Source organism: Osmerus mordax, chromosome 17, assembly GCF_038355195.1.
Source record: "Osmerus mordax isolate fOsmMor3 chromosome 17, fOsmMor3.pri, whole genome shotgun sequence".
NCBI lineage: Eukaryota > Metazoa > Chordata > Actinopteri > Osmeriformes > Osmeridae > Osmerus > Osmerus mordax.
In genome coordinates, this window is record NC_090066.1 from 1,601,033 (window position 1) to 1,625,377 (window position 24,345).

The following is a 24,345-nucleotide window of genomic DNA, read 5'->3' on the forward strand; positions in this document are numbered from 1 at the left end:
ATTACTCATTAGGCCTACTTCAATTGAGGTTAACAATGTAGCTGATTCGGTTCATTATTTTCACCACCCTGAGGAATACTAATGTGGGTACAACTACTGCCAAGATTCAGATTGATGGTTCAAAAGGATAAAGGATATAAGAATTCAAAAAGCTGTTTAAAAGCGTTCTGTGGCAATAACATGGAACATAGGCCTACTATATCCTAGGGTTACAGTTTTGCCTTTGGATATATTCGTTACTTTGATAGGCCAAAACAGTACACATAATAGTAGGCCTTAATTCCTTAAGTATAGGCCTTTAAGTCAAAATACCAAACATAAACACGAACACTGAAACTAACAGTGTAATATGTCTTTCAAACACAACCCACCCAACAAATACACACAAACACACTCTTTCAGCTTTTAATAGGCGAGGGTAAAGTATAAATAGGCTACATGTAGGCCTACATTTATATTTATTTCTTCACCAGTTAGTGAAAGAACCATCTTAAATAATAACATGTTTGCTTCAGTAGCTACAACATGCCTCTCTCATTCAGTCTCTATAGATAGGCCTAATTTCATTTAGCAGATGCTCTTATCCAGAGCGACTTACAGTAAACAGGGACATTCCCCCGAGGCAGGTAGGGTGAAGTGCCTTGCCCAAAGACACAACGTCATTTCGCGTGGCTGGGAATCGAACCGGCAAACTTCTGATTTATAGCCCGAGTCCCTAACCACTCAGCCATCTGACTCCCCTAAGGCCTAATAAATAAATATAAATCCATAACCTGCATTTATTAACAAGATGAACGTTTCCCACACATAATGGCGCCATCTGTATTTTGGTGTTCCATATCCGCCAGCCGTGAGTTCAGACATCAGGAGCGACACCTGCGACTGCAGCGCCCAAGTGGCGAACGTAAACTAGGGAAGGAAGTTACAGAGGCCTGAAGAGATGAAAGACTTCCTCTCTGCTGGGCAACCGTGTGAACAGGTAGAACGGAGCTAATAATATTCAGGACATACAGAGTTCACACTGGGTTCTGTAGGCTACAACTGCCCTATAGCCAAAGAACTTCAATAGGCCTACTCTTTGCTATAGCCTATGTTCAAGTTCAAGTGCCACCGTCTGTGATCTGACGTAGATAGGTCAAAGTGACGTAGATCGGTCATTTTTTGGCTCCGCCCATTAAAACCTGATCTGAAAACGGAAACTAAACTGTTCTACGGTCTAACTCCACATTTCAGTGCGACAACGTTTTTGCGCTTTGCACATGCTTTCAGGAACTCAATATACGTATATAATGTACTGAGAAGCAAATAATGGAATTTGCTTTACAGGATCTTTAACTACTGTTATCTATTCAAGAAGCCAACATCACTTGTCGCTTTTATAATGGAAAAAGTGTGTTGCTTGGCAACAGTCCAGTGGAGTTGCGGAACTGTTTTGTGTAGAGTCAAATCAATTATATATAAAAATGTAAAAAAATCTTATTTTTTACTAATAGCACTTGTATGCAAGCAAGATCCCAATCGAGTAGGATATTGCATATAAAATCTTCAAGAAATAATACATGTTGTTTACAGGTAGACAAATCTGATAGACTGTGAAACACAAAAGGCTGCTAGTCAAGTCAAACAGTCAACTCAAAATAGTCAGTTTCTCCAAATCTGTATGTGTGGTAGAGAGATTCTGATTTGTTTTAGGTTGTTTTAATATGAGAAGATTCTTGAGAACATTGCCTGCAGGTTTGTTTTCGTGAAGTTGCCGTCCATCTTTCTTCTGCAGGTTCATAGGGACCTCTGCTGGACAATTGTATTAAATTAAATTTGAGTTTTTCTGTTTTCGGATTCAGTGCAACAAATATGGATGAGGACACCGAATTTCTCTTATGCCGCACCAAAGTCAAGTATTCCTACTAGTAGTACTGAATCAAGTACTCTGGGTATATCTGATTGGAGTCAAAGATAACAAAGATTTGGGGATTTTGTATGTCGTCTACACAGCTTTCATGGTAGTTTGTTGCACTTTTGTGATCTGGCTTGGAGTAATGTTGTTTTCCAGTAGTCATCTTCCCCACGATAACTCGAGCTAGGAAAATTACTTTGGTCCGCTCACACAAGAAGTCTTTGGGTGCACGACCAAAGACAGTCCATGGCTTCAGGTTCCACGGGCTGTACTTATTAGCATACGATGCATATTTTGCAAAGTATGTTCCTGGATAAAAAGTAAATAAAATCATGGTATAGTATATTTAAAAGGATAGGCAGTGTACCTTCTATTGTTTTGCAATAAAAGTTAATTAAATGGGTTAGGTCTCCTCTTTAAGCTCATAGTTAAACCAGGTAGGCCTATAGGCCTATTTTTTATATGTAACAAGACAGCCATAATACCTGTGAGGTGTTTTTTGATTATGTGTATTTATTAGGACTTACCTTTGCCGTAAACATGAGCAGTGGTTCCAGCTAACCTGCAGTCAAAGTTGTAAGTGCAAATTGTGTGTATGTTGTCGACACTGGTTCCATGAAACAATCTTTTTTCCTTAACGTCTGCAGCTCCTTGAATTCGAGCCAATTGTATCTTCTTCCTTTAGAAACATATTTACATGTAGTTAGCACATTCTGAAATGCAAACACATTTATGAGCCTGCTCTTGTAGTTTTTCATAACATCTATTCATTTAAAGATATTGTCATCCGCATATTCTGTAGATAGACAGACGACCATGCAACACAACATACCTACAGTAGAATTCCCAGAGATCCGAGTTCTGAATTCTACAGATTGATTGAATATGTCTCTTCAGCAACCCGTCATTCTCCACATAGTCTGCCACTGTTTTATACTCCGGTGTGTCTTTGTTCAGAGGGAAGACCTTAAGGACAAATGGAGACCTTTTCAACTTCATAGTGATGTAATTACAGTTACAATCAGCAATATTTGTAATTGTACAACAAATTAGTTAAAAATTCACACTTCTGCTAAATTGATTGGCATTCAGTGTTAGACCTGGTACACAGGTGAATTTGCTATTGAGGTCCAGATTGTAATCACAGAGCGCTTGCAATAACTTGCCATTTAGACATCTGTCTTGTTTTCTGTGTTGATAATTTGGTACTTTTTCTTTGACAGTCTAATAATTGCTGAAATAAACAATTAAAATGTAAAACATGTAAAAAATAATTATTTAAAACATTGTTTATGGCTGTGTTTGAAATATTACAATAGTAGCTTTTATGAACTACTTTATTCTTATTCATACCTGGTAAGGAAGTGTGGGATCTGCCGTTTCCCAGAACACTGGCGGAGAGGTAAAACAACTACACCTGTACAGAAAATAAGATTCGTTTACTCAAGAATGGTCAGTTTCACTTTCATTTTCTCACAAAACAAGAGTATGGTTGCATAACAGTGTAAAGTAAAATGTCAACGGACTTATATACTAATAATACAGGTGTGACTTAGTAAAAGAGAAAAGGCTCACCCTGGATTTGTGTTTGTACTGCAGGATCTTTTGATTCGTCTTTGCCTTCCTGTTGGCACATCAGTTTGTAGCATCGCTGGATATTGTCAAACAATATCAAATGAATACCGTTAGTAACACTACAGCCTAGCTGTGACAGCTAACGACATTTAAGTTAATAATAAATATAAATGAATTTATAAATGTAAGAATATTTTATAAAGTAGTTAAATACTTGAGAAATCCACCCTGGTGCATCCTCTGCTTGCGGATATCTGAAGAACTCCCTTTGAGTCTCTCAAGTAATGCCTCTCAGTATCCTGGCTGGTCAGGGATATCGCCTGGTCTTCCTAAGGTTTAGGATTGGAAGCTCCGTTTAAGTTGACGCAGCAGGCTATCAAATACATGAGTAGGCTACCGTGTGAAGCTGTGTGTAGAGATGTCAAAAAGGGACAGAGAGTCATAGACCCAAACAGACAGGTACCTCAAACTTATGCCACCTTCCACAATCAGCCAGGTAAAACCACTGCCATGGAATCTCGGTTGTATCCATGCACTCCACACCTGGGAAACTTTCTTTTTTAACACTCCACATCTCTCTCTCTCTCTCTCTGTGCTCTGTACAGCTACTCTTTCTATCAGTAACAATATTGGTGCTCTTGACTTCTCTGATAAAAGTATTTTAAACCACACCCTCCCTCTTTTCTTCCTGATTGCCTGTGTGAGAATAAGTGAGACTGAAAACGTTTCCCTCAATGCTCACACACATCCTATCCTTCTTCCTGTTACGCTGTTATGTTGTTATTACACTGTTCAAGTGGTAATTGGCTGAACTCAGCAATGCTTTTAATACATTTTCATTATTTAACATTAAACACTGACCAATCATCACGCAAGAGTATACACATACAAACTGTTAAACATTAACACATGATTTACACAGAATTTATTTACAGTGTTATGTACACAATCATACTCCAGGACAGATTTCGTCTCTGTGACAGTACAGTTTATGAACAACTTATAATTTACAATCTTTTTCCAGTTAGAGATGAAAGTAGAGAGAGCTGCTAAGGTAATTGTTTATAAATGTATAGTGATATACAACAGTTTAGAATCCCATTAGAAATGGAAAAAAATATGGTTCCAATTTTGCCAAGAATGCAAACTCACAAGAAAATCTTTACTGTAGACCCACATCAATTTCATACAATATAATCAATAAAAAAGGACACAAATGATCATCTCACAGTATCTCATAACATGGAACAGACACAAAGGGCTTGTGTCAGCATGACACACTGACACACCCTCTCACAGAGAGGAAACACAAATCCATTGGTTCTGAGGGACATTTCAATGTGGAATCTAAAACATTTCTAAAGTGCTGAATGAATGAGGTAGATTGTTTAACTTGGGTTTAAGAAAGTGCCTCCCATGCATACCGTGTATCACATAGAATACACACACAGGTCAATGACTCCCAAGACACAGAACTACATTACAGCATGGTGCAAAAATTGGCAAAAAGAAACAGTTTAGCCCTTGCTTAAGGCATTTTGGACCTTGTTCAAAACAATGCCCACTTGACTTACACAAGAGCCGTCCAGAATGACAGAACATATTAGTCAGAACAATCCAGTTCTGTCTTCAATCCTCCCACCCCCTCCTTTGAAAGATACCGAAGGCAACATCTGATCAGACTGGCCCATCGGAAGAGTTCACAGCCATCCAAACACATTACAACTCTGCTCTTAGAATAGACACTAAATACTAACAAGAACTATACAACCCTTTTCAAAGTTGTACTAAGCTTTCTTTTTTCTTGTAGAGTTGGTGTTGTCAATACCACTACATAGTTCCTGTAACCAAGAACTGCATTCATTAATTAGTCAAGGTAGAGCAACTACATGTAATGTGTGTACAGTAGGCGACTTTTAAAATGCTGAAAACGTGTACAGAACAGTGTGCATTCGTGTTCACTATCCTTTCTATAACCTGGAGGTACACGTCTATAAGGGTTTGTGCTGAAGGACTCTATTATAGACTGTGAAATTGTTTCATTATCATATTCAGTGAAGCCAAAGCATCTTCTTTAAAAACATGGTGGGGTAACACACAGAGCACGTAGTCACTTTTAACTAGATGGCAATAAAGGTCCAAAACAGCCTCTTGATAGAGGATAAAACACCTGGTACATTCTTACAGTGTACTTTTCTTTTCCTCTGTGACATCCTCGTACTCGTCCTGTCCCATAATGTCTTATTAACATAAAGCACAACACAGGAAAACAACACAATTGACACTGAGCAGATCACATAGAAACCTATCGTCTCTGTATTCACAATCCATTAAGGCACTTAATATTAACCAGGCCCCAGTCAGGAACTCTCATCAAACAGAGAGACAACATCTTCTCTGTGCATCTTCATTTCTCATTCATTTTTGTTTTCCAATCCACTCCTGGTTAGTGGATCACCCCCTGTTCTTTGTGTAATAATCCCAAAGCAAATGTTTTCCTCAGTTCCTGTAGGCCTCAGTAGAACTCAATGAGATATTCCGGGTAAATCTGGTTGCTGTCAAAGATAACGTAAATCTTTGGATTGGCTACATCGTCCACGCAGCTATCAAAGAAGTTGGTATAGCTCGCATCCTTTGAAGGAGGTCTACAGTACAATGGGTGGCCCAGTGTGTATTCTCCGACCAACACCCTTGCCAGGAACATGGTCTTGTAAGGAGGCTCGCTGGCAAATATCGGCGGCGCTAGACCGTGCTTCTGCAGAGCAAAGTTGTGTTTTCCTGTTGTAAGGCAGAATTTACTGGAGTATTTGGCATCTCTGGCAAAATAGCTTCCTAAACAAAGAATAAGAAAGAGCGATTTAGGGTATCTCATAGCCGCATACATGTCACAGCACAAGTGGGACCTACCTTTCCCATAGACATCTCCATGGCTACCAGTAAGCCTCCAGTCAAAGTTGTATGTACAAATAGCAGGAACATTGCTGTGGCCTGTGCCGTGAAACAACATCCTCTCCTCGATGTCCTGCGCTCGCTTTACCTTTCGCAACTGTGCTTTTTTCCTTTGGAAAAACCAAGGAAGAAGAAAAGCAGATTACATTCGATTAAATATTCATAATGTTTACCTACATAAAAAAAACGAGTAAGTTACATAAAAACTGTACAATAAAAATATCATAACTGAATGTAAACTACTGTGTACTGTATCAAAGAATACTTTGAAGAAAGTGAGTCGACTACCTGCAGAAAAACTCCCACAGGTCCAGGTTCTGAATCCTCTGAATGGTTTTGATTGGGTGTCCCATGGTTCTCTCATACAACCTGGCGACCTCCTTGAACTCGTAAGTATCTCTGCTTAACTGGACAAGCTAAAACAGCAATGACAAACTTTTAGAAATAGTGTTATTTACAACGACTGAAAACCTGTATCCTAACAAAAGCTTTGGTGACACTGCACTACGAAAACCCATACATCTGTGTATGGGTTTGAGTGTGTTAAGGGGGTTCCATTCTTTAAGAATGCTGGCCATACATCGTCATACTGTTGACACAGGTCTTGGATGTCCATACCTGATAGGGATCATCTGTGTTTATCCTTTCCCAGTGGCAGGGAACTGGCAGGGCCAGATTGTCACAAATAAACCTGGTGAAGATGACAGATGACAATTATTCTCGATATCGATTTGTTTCCAGCTTTTATATTATATTTGCCCCCAGATTTAGTATTTTCTGTCTTTAACCTTCAGATAGACTAAAGGGTTTCTAGACCTACGATAGAATAACATTATACCAGCCTGTGCATGTTCACTTTAACAAATGGCAGAAAGAGTTTAAAACCCATGAACTCATGAGTACATTTCAGACCACAAACCGATAATCCTACATTAATTATTTTCCTCATACTGTGGCTGATAATACCTGAAGCCAGTTGCAGAGTGAAGGGACCGCTTGATTGGCCGCTGTTTCCCGGTTGTCACATTTATCTGTTTCATAACTGGACAGGAATAATGTCAATCAAATATGAGCCAATCAATGACTATCCCAAACAGAAATTGCTCATAGCAATGAGACAGAATATATTTGCTTTTAGTACCTGAAAAGTCTAGCCGGTAGGTGTACTTGGCAGTATAGAACTCCATGACACCATGTTGATTCCGGCTGTAGTGCTGTTCAATCTGATCACTGGTCACTGAGCATGCAGCACTTGGGTCAATCTAGCAGATACATTTTACATTTAGTCATTTAGCAGACGCTCTTATCCAGAGCGACTTACAGTAAGTACAGGGACATTCCCCCCGAGGCAAGTAGGGTGAAGTGCCTTGCCCAAGGACACAGCGTCAGTTGGCATGACCGGGAATCGAACTGGCAACCTTCGGATTACTAGCCCGACACCCTCACCGCTCAGCCAACTGACTCCATTGTAATACCCTGAGGCAGCTGGATGGTTTAACCGATGAATGGGTCATCGGCAAGGGCATAGTTTGTGGTGGGGATAAGGTGAAGATGACTGGATAGATCTCTGAAATAGATGGATGCAGTGAATGTCGACTAGACTGATGGGTAAATTACCATGACCATACCTCAAACATATGCCAGACTCCACACTCTGCCAGGTAAAACCAGCACCAATTAGGCTCTGAAGTGTCCATCTCCTCCACCTCCGATGAGCATTCCTCCTCTGGTGTCCTTATGGCAAACATGACAGTCTGGAAAAAAGGCGTTGAAACTACTTTTAGGTTTTTCTAATACACCAATGGACACTAGACTAGGGATATGGTTTCACGGTTTGAGTTTACTTGACAACATGTTCTACTAAGTAGCTTTAACAGTCTGTTTCCTGTTTGCAGATGCGAAATATGGGATGACATAACTACCACATCAAACTGTTAAATCCATCCCGTCAAAACGACCTACTACATCGGATCTTGGATTGTGAGCCAACATTAACCAGCTAGCTACCACACCTAAGAAATATAGCTAGCCATGGCTTACCGATATGTTGTAGAGCTACCTCCAAATGCAGGTGACTTCTTTTAGACAATAGACCACATCACGACATATGGATTTTGTCGAAATGAAACGCAAGCACGAGGATGCACATTCAGCTTGCAGCATCACAACATGAAGATGCATTTGAGTATCTCTGTCGATTGTTTACAAATAGCCGACGTTCGTTTCCTGCAGAGCTCGAGTTTCCTGGTTCAAACGTCACAATTTTACGTCACAGTCGACGATGCAGCGGCTGTTGTCATCCTTCACGATGCATGATCCAGAAAATAATAAATAGATATTCAAAACGTTTTGTTTTATGGACAGTTTTTTCCAATCAAATTGGTTGACACGCCAGTGCAAAAGGTGCACCCCACTCTGAAATCACTGCCAAATAGGACACACAAGTTCCAAACGTTATTGATTGTGTGAAAAGTAGCCTACATCTTGCCGATTTGGACAAATGAAAAACAAAAACGCATTCGGATGTATGATAGCCAAATATCTATAGGCTACAGATATTGAAAAGTTATTTCCATATGACTTGTTGCCTTGTTGTCAATTACTTGCATACATTTGATTGTGCGGTAAAGTTCCACCACTGCTCCTGTAAACGAGTGAATCTGGAATTATTAGTTCAATAGCTAAGACACACCCCATTTCTTACTAGGGAACTTGCGCTCCCGCTATTCTGCAGTCAAGGAATTTGTCTTCCAGAGTGGCACTTATCCTAATGTCCTACATTACCTATTGTAATACTATACTATAGTATGTACTTTATATCAATCTAAATCTGAGGCATATATTTTAAGGTAAGTTGATTTGCTTTATAACAAGCCATGGACATTTGGCTTTGAGGTTGTGTGAATTAAATGCTGTGGTTTGAAAACACTTTTAAAACATGCTCTAAAGTTTTAATGCATAGATTACATTCAACAAAAATGCAAAAACAGTTTTTAGAAGGACATGGATTAGTAGGTGTTTTTCAAGTCAAACAGAATGGCCATTGATTGGGCTGCTTTGTTATGTAAAGGATTCCTCTAAGAAATTCCAGATGGTAGTTCGAGGGTTCAACACATTCCACCAGGCGAGAGTGTAAGAAATTGTGTGACCATAAAAATGTGCGTGTGTGGGTTTGACTGAGATAGACAGAGACCATGAAAGAGGCATCGGATGAGGGGACTGCTCCAGGGGGACCAGTTGACTCCGAGGCCCAGGGAGAGAGACCCCAAGCTGGGGTTCTGCAGAGAGAGAAGTGGGCCAACAAGACTGAGTTCTTACTCTCCATGGCTGGGGAGATCATTGGTCTGGGAAACGTGTGGCGCTTCCCCTACCTCTGCTACAAGAATGGAGGGGGTAAGCCTTGTCAATCGGTGTGTGATATTGTTGAAATATTTTTTCATTAGGTAGAAGAAATTGGAGAACATTTTGAAACTTTTTTGCAACAGAATATGAGGACTGAATACCAGAAGGGAATATGAGGAGAGAGGAGAGGAAGAGATAGAGGAGGAGAGGAAGAGAGGAGTGGACAGGGTATGCATTTTGTATTTCGTATAAAAGTGATAATGAAAAAAACTTAAGCAATCATGACTATGAAAATACGGAAAGAGAGAGAGAGGGCGAGAGATAGAGAGAGAGGGGGCTGCCTGTTTCTGCAGGCAGGCAGCAACAGAAGACCAACAGTATACGGTACAACCCAAAAACAAGACAGCAATCCTTCAGATCAATGGCCCTCTTTGTTTAGTCTTCACTCTTCGTGAAGGGAATCCATTCAAATTATGTCTTATCGCTAAGCCCCGCCCCCCTTAGGGGACTTCATTATGCAATGAATGGAGGGATACGTACATAATTTAAAAGTAGATATGGTGGATGACAAACTTAAATTGGAGGCGAGAATTTACAGATCTCAATGCAAGAGGGGACGCGTCATCTCACGGTCATTCACGATATCCTGAATCGTGGATACCCAATGCTTGGCAAGACCAGCATTGTTGATGCACCGCAGGGTTAGATTAGCTACATTAATTTACCTTCAGTTAATTGAACTAATCTGGAAAGGCACTGAGATGTAAACCTACGTTTATTAGTTTATTTACTAGAATTACCCTGTCCCTGACAGGGCAGTGTCCTAACTTTCTAGCTAGTGAATAGCTAGCCAAACGTTATACGTAGCTATAACGTTAACGTTAGCTAGTTTTAACCAGAGATAACTTGCCTAAGCCTAGCATAACATCAGTGGTGAAAGTAAGGCGGTACTGTCAATGCCAATAATGTGATGACATCCTTGTTTATCTTCGTGACGTTGAGTTGACTGTGTGGTCTGCCACACAGCTTTATCCACCGGAGACATTGGCCCTCTTGTTTTGGTTTGGGAAATGGGATAAAATATACCCCATTGCCCATCCTCTCATGATACCTCGTATCAGTGTTGCATCTACCCCATGCACATCGTTTGACCATTGTTTTACACTTAAATTACAACAAACCCGATAAAACAAGAGAAGAATCCCTTTTCCTAATGCTACTCTATAGAGTTGTAAACTGAAGATGTCCGAGTGCAGCTGTTACTAAACTGCCATTGGCCCGTTTGCGTTCGAGGGGCGGTGCTTAGCGATAGGTCAATTGGTTTAACAGACTGCACTAGAAAACATTGCAGAACAGCGCACTCTGCGGCTGCGCAGTGACACATCGCGATGTCCTGTAAGGGCCTCTTACGAAGTGTGAACATCTTTGTCAAAGTAGCTTGCAAACTGATCTTTTCGTCTCTTGTATTTTTAATTTTTTCCATCTGTTTATCAGCGCATGCTTGGTGATTCTTCACTTCACCATGGTAACACCCTTGTCTTCTTATCTGGTTCCCTCCTGCAGGCGTTTTCTTCATCCCCTACTTCATATTCCTCTTATTCTGTGGTATCCCTGTGTTCTTCCTGGAGACCGCGTTGGGCCAGTACACCAGTGAGGGTGGAGTCACTGCCTGGAGAAAGATATTCCCCATGTTCGAGGGTGAATACATACGTTTGGGATTCACTGTGAACCCAAACACAACAAAGTGGATTAGACCTGTCCTATCCTTTCTGTGACAGTGCATCTCAACAGAGGCACTGACCACATTCTCCTTCCTGTGCAGGAGTGGGCGTGGCATCACAGGTGATTGTGATGTACCTGAACATCTACTACATCCTGATTTTAGCCTGGGGTCTCTTTTACCTGTTCAACTCATTCAGAAACCCACTTCCATGGACCACCTGTAATAATTACTGGAACACAGGTGAGATGCAGTACTGTGGGAGGACTAGTGTGTGGTGACAATTACTGAAACAATAAACTATGAGCGAGAATTATGCACCTACGTGTTAATTAATGAACAAATTTACCGACAATCCAAGTGGATGTGCAGCAATATCTTTAATCGAACTGCGAAAAGGTTTACCTGTGGTATATCAGCAATATACAACAGCTTTCAACCAATCAGATTTTGAGGTTGGAACTACCTGAAAATAAAACAATAATAAAATACATTAAATCTATTCCCGCACATTTACGTACACACAGGCAGACAATGCACAGTGACATAACATAACTATGAACAGCTTTTTCCTCTCTCTTTCAGATATGTGCCACAACCGAATTGGTTCTTTTGCAAACCCACACCTATTCAGCCAGAATTCCAGTTGGTCATTCCTGAACAACGAATCTAGTTATTTGGACTATGAAAACTACACAGAGTAAGTTCAACGGGAACTTAGAATTTTTTTATGAGGGATTGTATGCTTGCACTTTGGACCATAATACTTTAAATCAAGACAGATGAGAAAATAATTTCTTCAGAAACTCCAAGCTTATCACACTGGGAACATGTCTTTGGTACAGTACAGAGAGACATGACACCCACTCAGTTTAATAAACACATTCTCTCACGGTCCTAACCCTGCCCTTTTCTCTTCCAACTTATCTCTCTTTCTCTCCTTCGCTCAGTGAGAGCGCAAATAAAGTAACCTCTCCTGAAGAAGAGTATTGGAAGTAAGTGAATACACACACACCTACACGAACACCCCCACACACACACACACACTGATAAGGAAACTGACATTTACACTACCCCACCAATGTCCCAACAAACACCAAACATGTACTGTTGTTGGCTGTTGGGTTTAGAACGTTCGGAAATATTTCATTTTTAAATGCCAACTGCTGACTGTTGGTGTCAGTTGGTGTTTGTAGGGGCAGTTTAAACTGGCCTTGAAGCTGAACCACCATTCCTACAGCATAGGTGTCCTCCCTATCAGTAGGGTGTAGGTTCAGTGAGGGCTCTCGTATCCATGGTGAATCAGGGCTGTCAAACTGCATAACGCAACACTGGAACTGGGCGCCGTATAAAGTTCACCACTTTAGTCTTCTTTGTTTGGTTATTTCTTCAGGAAGCAGGGAAGCGTCCCTCATGATGCATTCCTGACTTCCTATGTGACTCCAGAATTGAGAAAGAGTCAGAGAACTGCAGTTTACAGCTCAAACAAGGGCTGTATTTATCATTCAGATGCTATTTAATTGTAGGTGTGTGTGTTTGTATTGTGTGTGCATATGTTGTACTCTCATATGTGTACATTTTACATACATAAAATGAATGAATGTATGTGTGTAGGTGTGCATGTTTGTATCTATGTGCAAGCACATGTACATGAGGATGTGCCTGTCTGCCTGCCAGTCTACCTGTCTGTCTGCCTCTCTGTCCTCTCCAGGTATCGGGTCATCAGACAGACAGGGGACATGTCCTTCACTCCTAACTGGGACATAGCTCTCTGCCTGCTGTTGGCCTGGGTGCTCTGCTACTTCTGCATCTGGAAAGGAATCAAATCCACAGGAAAGGTGAGTTACCCTGAACCAGTGCCATGTCTGCATTCAGCATGGGTGTATACACATACAATCATATACTGTATATAAATGTATGTGTATGTATGTATGTATGGATAGATATATAGATAGATGATAGATATACTGTATAGTATGTATATCAATTTAAGTACATTTTGTTCATTTAGTAGATAGTTTCACCCAAAGTGACTTGCAAACGGAGCATATAGGACGTGTTTTGTGCATCCCAGGTGGTGTACTTCACAGCGACGTTCCCCTACCTCATGCTACTCATCCTCCTCCTCCGAGGTGTGACCCTGCCTGGAGCCTCAGAAGGGCTGAAATACTACCTCATGCCTAACCTCAGCAAGATCACCGACCCTGGCGTGAGTCACAGGAAGTGTGTGTGTCTGTGTGTGTTGGCGAGTTTTCTTTTTTTTTGTTTATTTATTTGTATTTCTTTTAGCAAAATAATGTGTAAGGACAGTAAGCCTTATCTTACCCACAGTGAGTCTCTGGCCAAATCCTGCTTAGTCCTGCAGGCCCGGAAAAGAACACGCAGCAATAAAAGCAAACTAAGTTTTATGTGAAACAGAGGGTTTAGTAACGGAAGCCCATGCCTCCCTAACAACCATGTCATTAGTGTTACGTTACAAAGACAACATCCCTGGAATGAATGAAATTTGTCAGTTGACTTAAAAGTGCAAGGCATTAAGGTAAACATAAGATCCACAGATGGTTCTTCACACAAAGTGCAAGGCTTTCTGTCTTTCTGCTTTTTCAGCTTGTGATCTTCACAGCTTCCAGGGTCGAGGTTCAACAATGCCTGCCATGTATTTTCTGTGTCTTGAAGGAAGATGGGGTCGCTACAAGAATTCTATCACTGCCTCTGTTTCAGGGGCCCCCCCACACACACACACACATATGTGTGTGTTGTTTTTCAGCACTCGCAAAACACAGGATGCAGATTATTGTGGAATTTCGAGTCGACAAGGGGGAATTTGTCTGTGGAGACTGTTTTTCAGGCACTGATGGACAAGCGAAGCGTTCACTGTATCGCGTGAGCCTCACATCTGGCTGTGTTTCTGTACGGAGAGATGGATTGTGTCTGGAGAGAGAGTGGTCACACTCACGTTAGAATAGGGGGGAGCGTCATCAGACCCCGCCAGTGAGCGGAAGCAGGGAACTCAGTGTGAATGTGGGTCGGGGGTCACACAGTTACATAACACCAGACACGACAGTTCTGGTTGAAATGAGCGTTTGGTAGCGTGGCGTTTTCTCTGCATCTGGAACGGATGTCTGGTGGGATATTCGTAGCGGTTAGGGCCCAATGTTCAGAAAGAGGGTTGTGAGAACTGAGGAAGGCTGTTGTAGCCGTGTTGGTGGTGGTATGGGAGTGGCAGAATACAAGCATCCTTATCCTTTGTGCTAACGCTAACCCTAACGCTAACCAGATGCCGACTAAATGGGGCCTGGTGTGGGGAACTGGAAAACATCTTCAGATATTTTTTGTGCTACAACAATTCATGATTACATGTGTTAATTTAGCAGATCATTTTATCCAGAGCAAATAGTACATATTGTGTGCGTGTAGCAGATGATCAAGGACGTAAAGGGCACAGTTACATAGTGCTAAGTTATGCAGTTTAAAACTGAATATCTTGGCACTTACATTTACATTTATGCATTTAGCAGATGCTTTTATCCAAAGCGACTTCCAAGAGAGAGCTTTACAAAAGTGCATAGGTCACTGAACATAACAACGAGATAGCCCCAAACATTGTGGGTAACCAAACATGAAGCATACATTGTGAAAACCAAAAAAGTCCCAAAGGGAAGAACCATAAGAGCTTGTAGTTAGACAAGTTACAATTAAACAGCAAGAACCTCATAAGTGCAATAAGTGCAATAAGCAAGCAACAATAATATATTTCACAGCGAGTACAATCATTTAAAGTCGGTTACAGCTAACCAACAAGAGCAACAAGTCTCTCACTTGTCGTAAATTATGTTGTTGGAGGATCTTCCAATGTTACCTTGCAGGTGGCATGCTCTGATTAAATTACGTATACTGTGTAACCTAAGTAACTGGTTAAATAAAAACAGTCATTACTAACAGACACACAGACATATACTCTTTCACACATACACAGTTAATTACAAACGCACATTGCTATTTTATCATGACTATTTCACATATGATTTCTTTAGTAACTCTTTTGTTGAGTGATTTGGATGCATGGTGTAAAGCAGAAAAGCAAACACAGCAGGACTTTCAAACTGGGATGTGTGACTTGCAGTCCTGCATCACGGTAATACGGGCCTAGTGACTGCAGATGGAAATTGTCCTGGGAAAGGGAAGGAGTTTGTTTATTTAGTGGAATGCCGACGTTAGCGCAACCTGTTTTTGATGAAACATGGTTGCCTCAGACAGACTTGTTATGGTCCTCAAGGAGATCTGATGAAAACCATATGTTCCTGCAGAATATCTTTCATGGAGCGCAACTGTTCACATCTACAGTGAGTAGCTAAACATCTCTTTCTCTCTCTTCTCTCTGCAGGTGTGGTGTGATGCAGGGACACAAGTCTTCTTCTCCTATGCTGTGTGTCAGGGCGTTCTCACTGCCCTGGGCAGTTACAACAAATACAACAATGATTGCTACAAGTGAGTGACGTCTATGATCACACACACACACACACACACACACACACACACACACACACACACACACACACACACACACACACACAACACACATTCACAGACAGACTCACAGACACGCACACACTCACACAATATCCAATAGATTTTGTGATGTTCATTATGATTGTCTTTTTCAGAGATTGCATAGCGCTCTGCATTTTAAACAGCGGTACCAGTATCTTTGCTGGTTTAGCTGTCTTCTCTATATTGGGATTCATGGCTCATGAACTCGGTGTAGATATAGCAGACATTATTGAAGCTGGTGAGATCCCTGTATTCATTACTTTGTTTTGTCTTCTTTTCTTGTCAGTATACAACACCCTTTCTGATTCTGGCTGTTGACACTGTATCATAAAAAAGTCCACAAGAGGGCCCTTTTGCCCAACTAATCCTACACGGATATACTCACACTTTGGATAACAAGCAGATAGTGTTCTTCAACGAGCATTTCCTACATTGTGTTTTATTGTACTGCACAATTCTCGATTCTAGGGTCTCTGGGCATGTTCTTATGCATGTTTAACCCTTGTGTTATCTTCGGGTCATTGTGACCCTTCAGTCATTGTGACCCACTGTCGTGTTGCGACAACTTTACCTCATACAAAAACAAAGTGAAGCATTTTCTTACCACCGTCGGTCTGTCTGACACCCCCCACAGCGCGACGGTGAAAATAAAATGCTTTTTAATTGTTTTTGTATTGGGTAAAGTTGTCGACACAATGACCCGAAGGTTCACAATGACCCATCGTTAAGGTGAGCCAGTGACCGTGTTGTCCCCGCAGGTCCTGGATTGGCCTTCATTGTGTATCCCCGAGCTCTTGCTCTGCTGCCCGGCGCTCAGTTCTGGAGCGTCCTGTTCTTTCTCATGATCCTGTTCCTCGGCCTGGACAGCCAGGTAAGGCCAGGAAATGTGTGTGTGTGTGATGGATGGATCATTTCTGCATGTACCGGTTGTGTGTGCTCGGGTTCCTGAATGTAATGTGCGTGCCTGTGTGTGTGTTATCTGGGGAATTTAGAAGGAGTCAAACAAACGTGTGTGTGTTTTCATCCCTAGTTTGTGTGTGTGGAGAGTTTGGCCACAGCCATCACTGACCTGTTCCCTGAAAGACTGCGTAAGCCGTACAGGAGAGAGATCCTGGTTCTGGTCATCGCTGTGGTCTGCTTTCTGCTGGGCCTGACTCTGGTTTCAGAGGTACAGTAACTTCCTGAATACCGTGGAAGAGAGAGAGATGTAGATGAAATTTGCAAGAAAGAAATTGACGAGAATATATTTAAACATCTGATATCTGTCACCATCCACTCTGACCTTTGTGTCCATCCATCTGTCTGTCCAACTGTGTGTGTGTGTGTGTGTTAGGGAGGGATGGTTCTCTTTCGGCTGATTGACTTCTACGGCCCCAGTGGAACCAGCCTGCTCTTCATCGCCTGCATGGAGACCACGGTCATCGCCTGGTTCTATGGTCAGTGATGTCACAAACACGCTAACAAATGAAGAAAAGTATGCCCTTCATCTGCTGAATGAGTCTGCTGTTTTTCTTATATATGTGTTTTTTGGGGCATTTTACTTGCTTTAGTTAGACAATAAGGCCTCAGGCTCGAACGTATTTATCCTGTGAGCTACCGGAAGGCCCTAAGATCTTCACATCTTGACTGTGTACTTTATAACCAGAACAGTTTGAGAAGAACCAGCATGCACTACACAGCTCATTTTCTCTCAGTGTGTTTTAAGGACTTTGGTTTTTATTTAACCGGATTAGGTTGACTGAGACCATTAGGCTATCTACTATACAGTATTTGCAGAGCTTGCCAAGAGGTGTGTGACAGATTGGTGTAAGCCGCTGTGCTGCCCTGTGGGAAACGTGAATTCAAATCTCATCCGCTCAGAGCAGTGAATGAAGCCTGGATCACAGCATTCAGAGCAGTGAATGAAGCCTGGATCACAGCATTCAGAGCAGTGAATGAAGCCTGGATCACAGCATTCAGAGCAGTGAATGAAGCCCGGATCACAGCATTCAGAGCAGTGAATGAAGCCCGGATCACAGCATTCAGAGCAGTGAATGAAGCCTGGATCACAAAATTCAGATCAGTGAATGAAGCCTGGATCACAGCATCCAGAGCAGTGAATGAAGCCTGGATCACAGCATGTCCGCCACACGTCCAGACATCAGACCAGACCGCCGGGTGAACGGGATTTTCAAACTGTGGAACCATGTGTTGTATTGTTGATTCTACTGGATTGTCTTTGGACTTTGCAGGTGCTGACCGTTTCTATGACAACATCCAGGACATGATAGGCTACAAGCCGTTTCCTGTTCTGAAGTACTGTTGGCTGTTTGTCACGCCCTTCATCTGTGGGGTGAGTCTCACAGCTGGGTCTCACATCTCTATCAGTCTCTCTCTCCATCAGTCTCTCTCTCTATCAGTTTCTCTCTATCAGCCTCTCTCTCTATCAGTCTCTCTCTCTATATCAGTCTCTCTCTAACAGTCTCTCTCTGTCTCTGTATCTTATTTTCTATCTATCTCTATATATAGATTGCTACACTAAATAATACGATCCTCACAGACATATTTGTCACCATGTTGTGGCTGTGTCTCCAGGTCACCCTCCTGTACGACCTGAAAACCATCACCCCAATCAAGTACATCTCAGACTACCAGTTAGAGCCCTGGGCCCGGGTCATGTCTGCTTTCCTGGTCATCACCCCGCTACTGTGCATCCCTGTCTACATCCTGGTGTCTGTGTTCAAGGTGGGGAACTGTGTGTGTGTGTGTTCTTGTTTAACTACCCTTGTGGGGTCCAAATCCTCACAAGTTTAGTAAAGTATGAAAAACATGATCCTTTTTCTTGGGGTTGATAACTTCAAATCTTAGTGTCAAAGTATCAACTTTAAGTGTTAACTTTAAATGAAATTAAAGGGTTAAAGTTAGAATAGGGGTTAAGTTCTAGATATTTTGAATGGGAGTGAATAGTTGGGCCCCATTGGGACAGAAAAAAAGAGTTTGTGTGTGTTTGTTTGGGTGTGTTTCGGAATTATAACTATATTGTTCTTCCCTTTGGGACTTATTTGGTTTTCACAATGTATGCATCATGTTTGGCTACCCGCAATGTTTGGGGCTATCTCGTTGTTATGATCAGTGACCTATGCACTTTTGTAAAACTCTCTCTTGGAAGTTGCTTTGGATAAAAGCGTCTCCTAAATGCATAAATGTAAATGTAAATAACCATATCCTGTTTCCCAGAATCCTTCCGGGATGACCATTCCATCCAGTGACCTCCGGCAAGCCAAACCTCACAGCCCTAGACTGAGTCTGTGTAAACGTGTCATCTTAACGGGACAGCAGAAGGCCTCCACAGCAGACGGAAACATGATGGACGTCACTGGCATAGATATATATAAAGAGTAGATGTCTCGTCCGCTTTGCCGGACAACGGAGTCGAACGTCCGCACATGGCGGCCATCTTGCTAAAGTCAACTCGCTCACCCATAACATTGTGTTGATGCTACATGTACTTTTTACAGTATGCAGTGGTATAACAACATCTCTGACGTTGATAACAAACCAAACCGTTTAAAAATCGGTTGAAAATTGAGCAAGTTATGGTCATTTAAAAAGTACATGTAGCATCAACACAATGTTATGGGTGAGCGAGTTGACTGTAGCAAGATGGCCGCCATGTGCGGACGTTCTAGACTCCGCCGTAAGACATAAATATATATCTATGGTTACTGGAGTCTGACGCAGGCCAGTGATGTCATCAAAGTGTGCAGAACCTGGTTGTTGTGAAAGACTGGCTGAAAGACAACATGTTACAGATGTAACAAAAGCATTTTTTTCATGTTTAAGTAAGAACTGTTTACACCTAAGATAGGTGTAAACAGGTCTTTCACCTATTATTTCTGGCGCTTATATATAGCAAATTAATTTGTATTATTTTTATACTATAACCTTGTTAAAATACCTTTTCCCTAACGTTGTTAGTACTGTATGTTTTGTAAAGGTACAATAGGTAGGTTTGATCACTCAATGAGAAATCACTCAATTTGATACCAAGGTCACTATGAGGTCACATCTTATGTCACCTTCTGATCTGACCTCATTGCCCTGCTGATGCATCATGGGAGATGTGTTGCCTACTTCTTTTTGTAGTTTTGTATCTGATTCTAGCAATGACGCAAAGCACAAGGAAAGAACACTTCTCTCAACAATGAAACTCAAATAAATGATGTTGGGTTTGGTGGATCATCAACGGCACAAGCTACAGTTAAACACTCATGTACTCAATTGCGTTACGTATTGAGATGTACTCCAGTTCATTGATTGAATGAATATTAAACATAATATTGATATACTGTGATGTCCATGTTTAATTTCCACATGCAGCGAAGCCGATATCTAAAAGTTCAGCTTGTTCCACAAACACAAATCAATCCTCCTGGTTTGTCCTCTCTGTAAACGCAGCCTTTGGTGTTCTCACCTCACATAGAACCTTACTGGTGTACCACTCCCCAAGTCTAGGATGTGTGTTTCCACCGGGGTCTGGACGATGGAGGGATGAAGAGAGGTGTAGGAGGAGGGAGGACGTAGGAGGAGTATCCAGCTCCTCCAGCAGTCCATGGCACACAGGAGTGGCACACAGTCTAGGACGTGTGTTTCCAACGGGGTCTGGACGATGGAGGGATGAGGGCCTACTCTCTCGTCCACTTCCAGTTGCCAGGCCGGCATTCACTAGTGCTCTCATCCATCTAATTCGAACTGACATCCAATTAACCGACAATTCCGTCCTGCGCTACGAATGACTGGCGGCACTGTTGAATGGTGGTACTGGAAGGCAAGAGATTTCTCTCTGGTTCATTATGGTGGGCTGAGCTCCAAGGGGCGGTGTTTTCCCACGTAGCTGTTGACGTGAGCCAATGAAGATGCCGGGATTGTACACTGACAGCCAAACGGGCCAGTTAGGAAAGAGCAGGCACAAGCGAGGGGGGTTCTTTGAGGTCAAACCCCCCATTTTTGCATAGTTATGTGTGTATATTGGCTAGTGTTGCGGGCCTCAAGCTGTGAACCATAGAACAAGGGGCCGCAAGAGCAATAACCTTCATGTCTCTCTCTGTAATTATCTGACAACCCACACTGACAGGTCGTTACATGTTCACCCACTTCACTCACACTCTGTTGTCCCTGAGAAGGACTGACGAACGCCAGGACAACAGATTGAGCAGAACACTGTTAGCCGGCATGAACAGCAGACTTTTCACTCTTACAGACTCTTACAAAACAGCTGTCGGGTTCTGGAGCAGCCAGATCTGTCTGGGTCCTTGATTGAATAGAAATATATTCAGGTTTAAGCTTGTCAGAATTACAAACAGACTGAGCTCCCAAGACATATGTAGACCTTGTCGTAATAGAGAGTACAGTAAAATATTCCGTCCAAGGGAAACTGCCTTGTAAGAGTTCCCTGTGGAATTTGAATCCTGAATACTTATTGAACATGGAGAGAAAATAACGTTTAGCCACACAAGCTCTTAAAAAAATCCTCACATATTATGAAAACCATCAACAGACCCATATGATCACATGTTGAATAGTACATGACAAAGTCATAACAATAATTACTATGATAATAGTCACAATTATCTATAACTACAGGTATGATGTAACAGGGGCAAAATAGATGATGGCACATAATTGCATGTTGCTAAAGTGCCTTGCAGGTTAGCTCTGCTCAGAACTGCGGGTTTAATAACTCTAAAATAAGGAGACCAGAAGCATCTGGATCTGATCTTATTATCCCTTAGCATTATTTATACAGGTCTATGATGTATGTATCGAAGGTACATAATGAATCAAACTGCAGCTCATTCACTGTAGTAGCCGGGTGGTAACTGTGAACTGGTTGGGGAATTATTGACATCGTGATCAGGTCACATGGTGCTAATTATAGACAGGCTCTGCTCTGCATCGTCCTTTACTGTCATCATGATACAGGGTGTATATACGTATAGTGTACACACAGACACGCACACACGCAGACACACACAGAGAGAGAGAGAGAGACACACACACACATACAAACAATCAAATATACACACACACATTCACGTGGAACTGCTTCCATGATGTCCATTAGTCAGCAGCACATGGTGTGACCTCATTAGCGTGTCGGGCTGACCAGCTGCAGTCTCTCCCAGGACTCCCAACATCTCTGCACACCACAACTGATGCTGTCGTTCCAGCTCATCCAAACTCATCTTAATAGGCCAAGTCCCAAGCCCTGCACAAGGGTTTATTTATACAGGGTTGCAGCTGCATGGATCAGAGAAGCCCCCAGAAACATAGCAGATGATGAATATCTCACGATGTTTGTGATTATTTTTCCCCCGCCTTCCAAACGAAGACATCAGATGATCTATATAACTGATCATCCCATAGTAGGGCAGTTGTGATGACCACAAAGACCTGAACAGTTCTTCTGATTGAAGGCCTTGTTGAATTTGTTTACAGTACATCTATGTACTATGTAGTACAGTATATGTGTTTATACTGTGTGTGTGTGGCCTGCATGTACGTTCTGTATACTCCAACTGTATATAACATAATCTGACTGTTGTTTCAACAGGTGACAGGTTCCAGAGAGAATGTGAGTGAGAGAACAGGTCCCTCTCACACAGAAACTCTGACCCATCACTTCAGAAGCTCTATGAATACCTCATCGAAACCTCCATAGAGCACAACCGAAATCATATCACCTTCAGCCCCAGTACGCTCCAAACACCCCTCGCCCCTCAGAGAACCTCTCCGATCGACACCCCACAACGCTCACTGCACGTACCGTCTTCACAACAACCTCCGAATTGGCCAGGCCTCGTTTCATTTCCCTCTTTCTCGTTAGCACGAAACGCTACAAACTTCCAGGGGTCACCTTCTGCCTCGGCCCCCAGAGAGAGAGCTCTCATTTGGGATGCAGCAGAGGCTCTGAGTGTCCTCAGGTGGACATGCATCACTCTGTACAGTCCCCGGTTGTCGCCTCTGCCCTGCTCCCCGTACATCTTCATCAAACACTAATGGGGCCGAGGACTGTTTGCTGAGCTCAGCGGGAAACATCACACGAGGATTGAGGGAGAGAGGGGGGTTGGGGGGAGGTAGAATGTTGTCGGGCTGAAATGCATGTGATTAAATGTGAGAACGAGGTTTCCAGCTCTGCTTACGGACTGGTAATGCTGAACAGCCCTCTCTGTTGCTGTCATGCGTAGACTATCCATTAGTGAGGGCTGTGAAGGGGCCGTGTGTGTACGCATTAAATGGACAAGGTTTCATCAGTGTTTTTATCATGCTGAGGACTTTGAGAATATTTTAGCAGAGCACAAGCAGATGTTAACACTCTGGGTGGTTGGTCATGACTCAGGGTTAGAAGAGCAGAGAGATTGAGGGCTGAGGATATTGATCCTGAGATGGGTATAAGTCATGATGACAGCCCAGTGACGTCCCATGTGGACCATACATCAGACAAACTGTAAATGAGAAAAAAAAATGCTCCCTCTCTCCCTCCCTCTCTCCCTCCCTCCCTCCCTCCCTCCCTCCCTCCCTCCCTCCCTCCCTCCCTCCCTCCCTCCCTCCCTCCCTCCCTCCCTCCCTCCCTCCCTCCCTCCCTCCCTCCCTCTCTCCCTCTCTCCCTCTCTCTCTCTCTATCTCTCTCTCTCTCTCTCTCTCTCTCTCTCTCTCTCTCTCTCTCTCTCTCTCTCTCTCTCTCTCTCTCTCTCTCTCTCTCTCTCTCTGTCCCTCACAAGCCCATTCTGTTTCTATACCTGACATACGGCTCAGTAATCATTTGTTATTTTGTCGACCATTTTGTATCACTTAATCAAATAGTAACCATGTTAACCCCAGTATTTATACCAGCAAATCGCCTACAGCAGAACTTAGCCATACAATGAACTAGGAATTGATTCATGACACAAATAGGTGTGACCCAGAATGGATCCAAGGTCATAAGGATGCCACAATGCCATGTCTTCTATTTAACTGGCTGTTCTACACGCGTTTTTAAAGGGAGATAATTGCAAAAATGTCTAATTTCCGTCTTGGACTGTAAAAGTTTGCATCTGACTACTTTGTGTGTTGTTTACTATACCTCATGTTCTATAACCGCAAATACTTCTGGGTGGGCTTTAGAAATCCCTCTTCAGAAAAACATCGGAACAATCGATTACCAAAACAAAGTAGAGCTAGGCACAACACTAATACAACTGGTTCAACTTGATCTTTTGAATTGGAAAAAGTAGACTGTGTCCGAGCAAATAATGAAGCCTGGCTTTGTTGCCATTGTTTGAGTTTCGGCACT

General features: G+C 42.3%; 3 protein-coding genes across 4 annotated transcripts; 1 reads left to right on the top strand and 2 right to left on the bottom strand.

The window, feature by feature from the left end:
- Positions 1–396: 396 nt before the first annotated feature.
- On the bottom strand, positions 397–4,079 carry LOC136960181 (protein mono-ADP-ribosyltransferase PARP11-like). The gene is made up of 7 exons (XM_067254555.1): positions 3,933–4,079; positions 3,684–3,798; positions 3,470–3,545; positions 3,248–3,311; positions 2,727–2,860; positions 2,422–2,573; positions 397–2,203 (listed from the first exon to the last, which is right to left on the bottom strand). The coding sequence occupies exons 1-7, from the start codon at positions 4,041–4,043 to the stop codon at positions 1,905–1,907; spliced, it is 951 nt and encodes a 316-aa protein (XP_067110656.1). The 5' UTR covers positions 4,044–4,079; the 3' UTR covers positions 397–1,904.
- Positions 4,080–4,281: 202 nt separating this feature from the next.
- LOC136959982 (protein mono-ADP-ribosyltransferase PARP11-like) lies at positions 4,282–8,637 on the bottom strand. Of its 2 annotated transcripts, XM_067254234.1 has the most exons (8): positions 8,459–8,637; positions 8,047–8,172; positions 7,560–7,680; positions 7,385–7,460; positions 7,037–7,109; positions 6,707–6,834; positions 6,377–6,528; positions 4,282–6,301 (listed from the first exon to the last, which is right to left on the bottom strand). In XM_067254234.1, exons 2-8 carry the CDS (start codon positions 8,164–8,166, stop codon positions 5,985–5,987), a joined length of 987 nt encoding a protein of 328 aa, XP_067110335.1. In that variant the 5' UTR covers positions 8,167–8,172; positions 8,459–8,637; the 3' UTR covers positions 4,282–5,984. The 2 variants fall into 2 exon arrangements, with proteins under 2 accessions (XP_067110335.1, XP_067110333.1); XM_067254232.1 differs by having other exon boundaries at positions 4,282–6,528.
- A 528-nt stretch (positions 8,638–9,165) lies between these two features.
- LOC136959980 (sodium- and chloride-dependent betaine transporter-like) lies at positions 9,166–20,348 on the top strand. Its single transcript, XM_067254230.1, has 16 exons — positions 9,166–9,267; positions 9,604–9,811; positions 11,324–11,458; positions 11,583–11,723; positions 12,066–12,180; positions 12,431–12,475; positions 13,192–13,318; positions 13,555–13,689; positions 15,865–15,968; positions 16,145–16,269; positions 16,790–16,902; positions 17,062–17,199; positions 17,365–17,467; positions 18,263–18,363; positions 18,606–18,755; positions 19,248–20,348. The coding sequence occupies exons 2-16, from the start codon at positions 9,613–9,615 to the stop codon at positions 19,410–19,412; spliced, it is 1,896 nt and encodes a 631-aa protein (XP_067110331.1). The 5' UTR covers positions 9,166–9,267; positions 9,604–9,612; the 3' UTR covers positions 19,413–20,348.
- Positions 20,349–24,345: the final 3,997 nt, after the last annotated feature.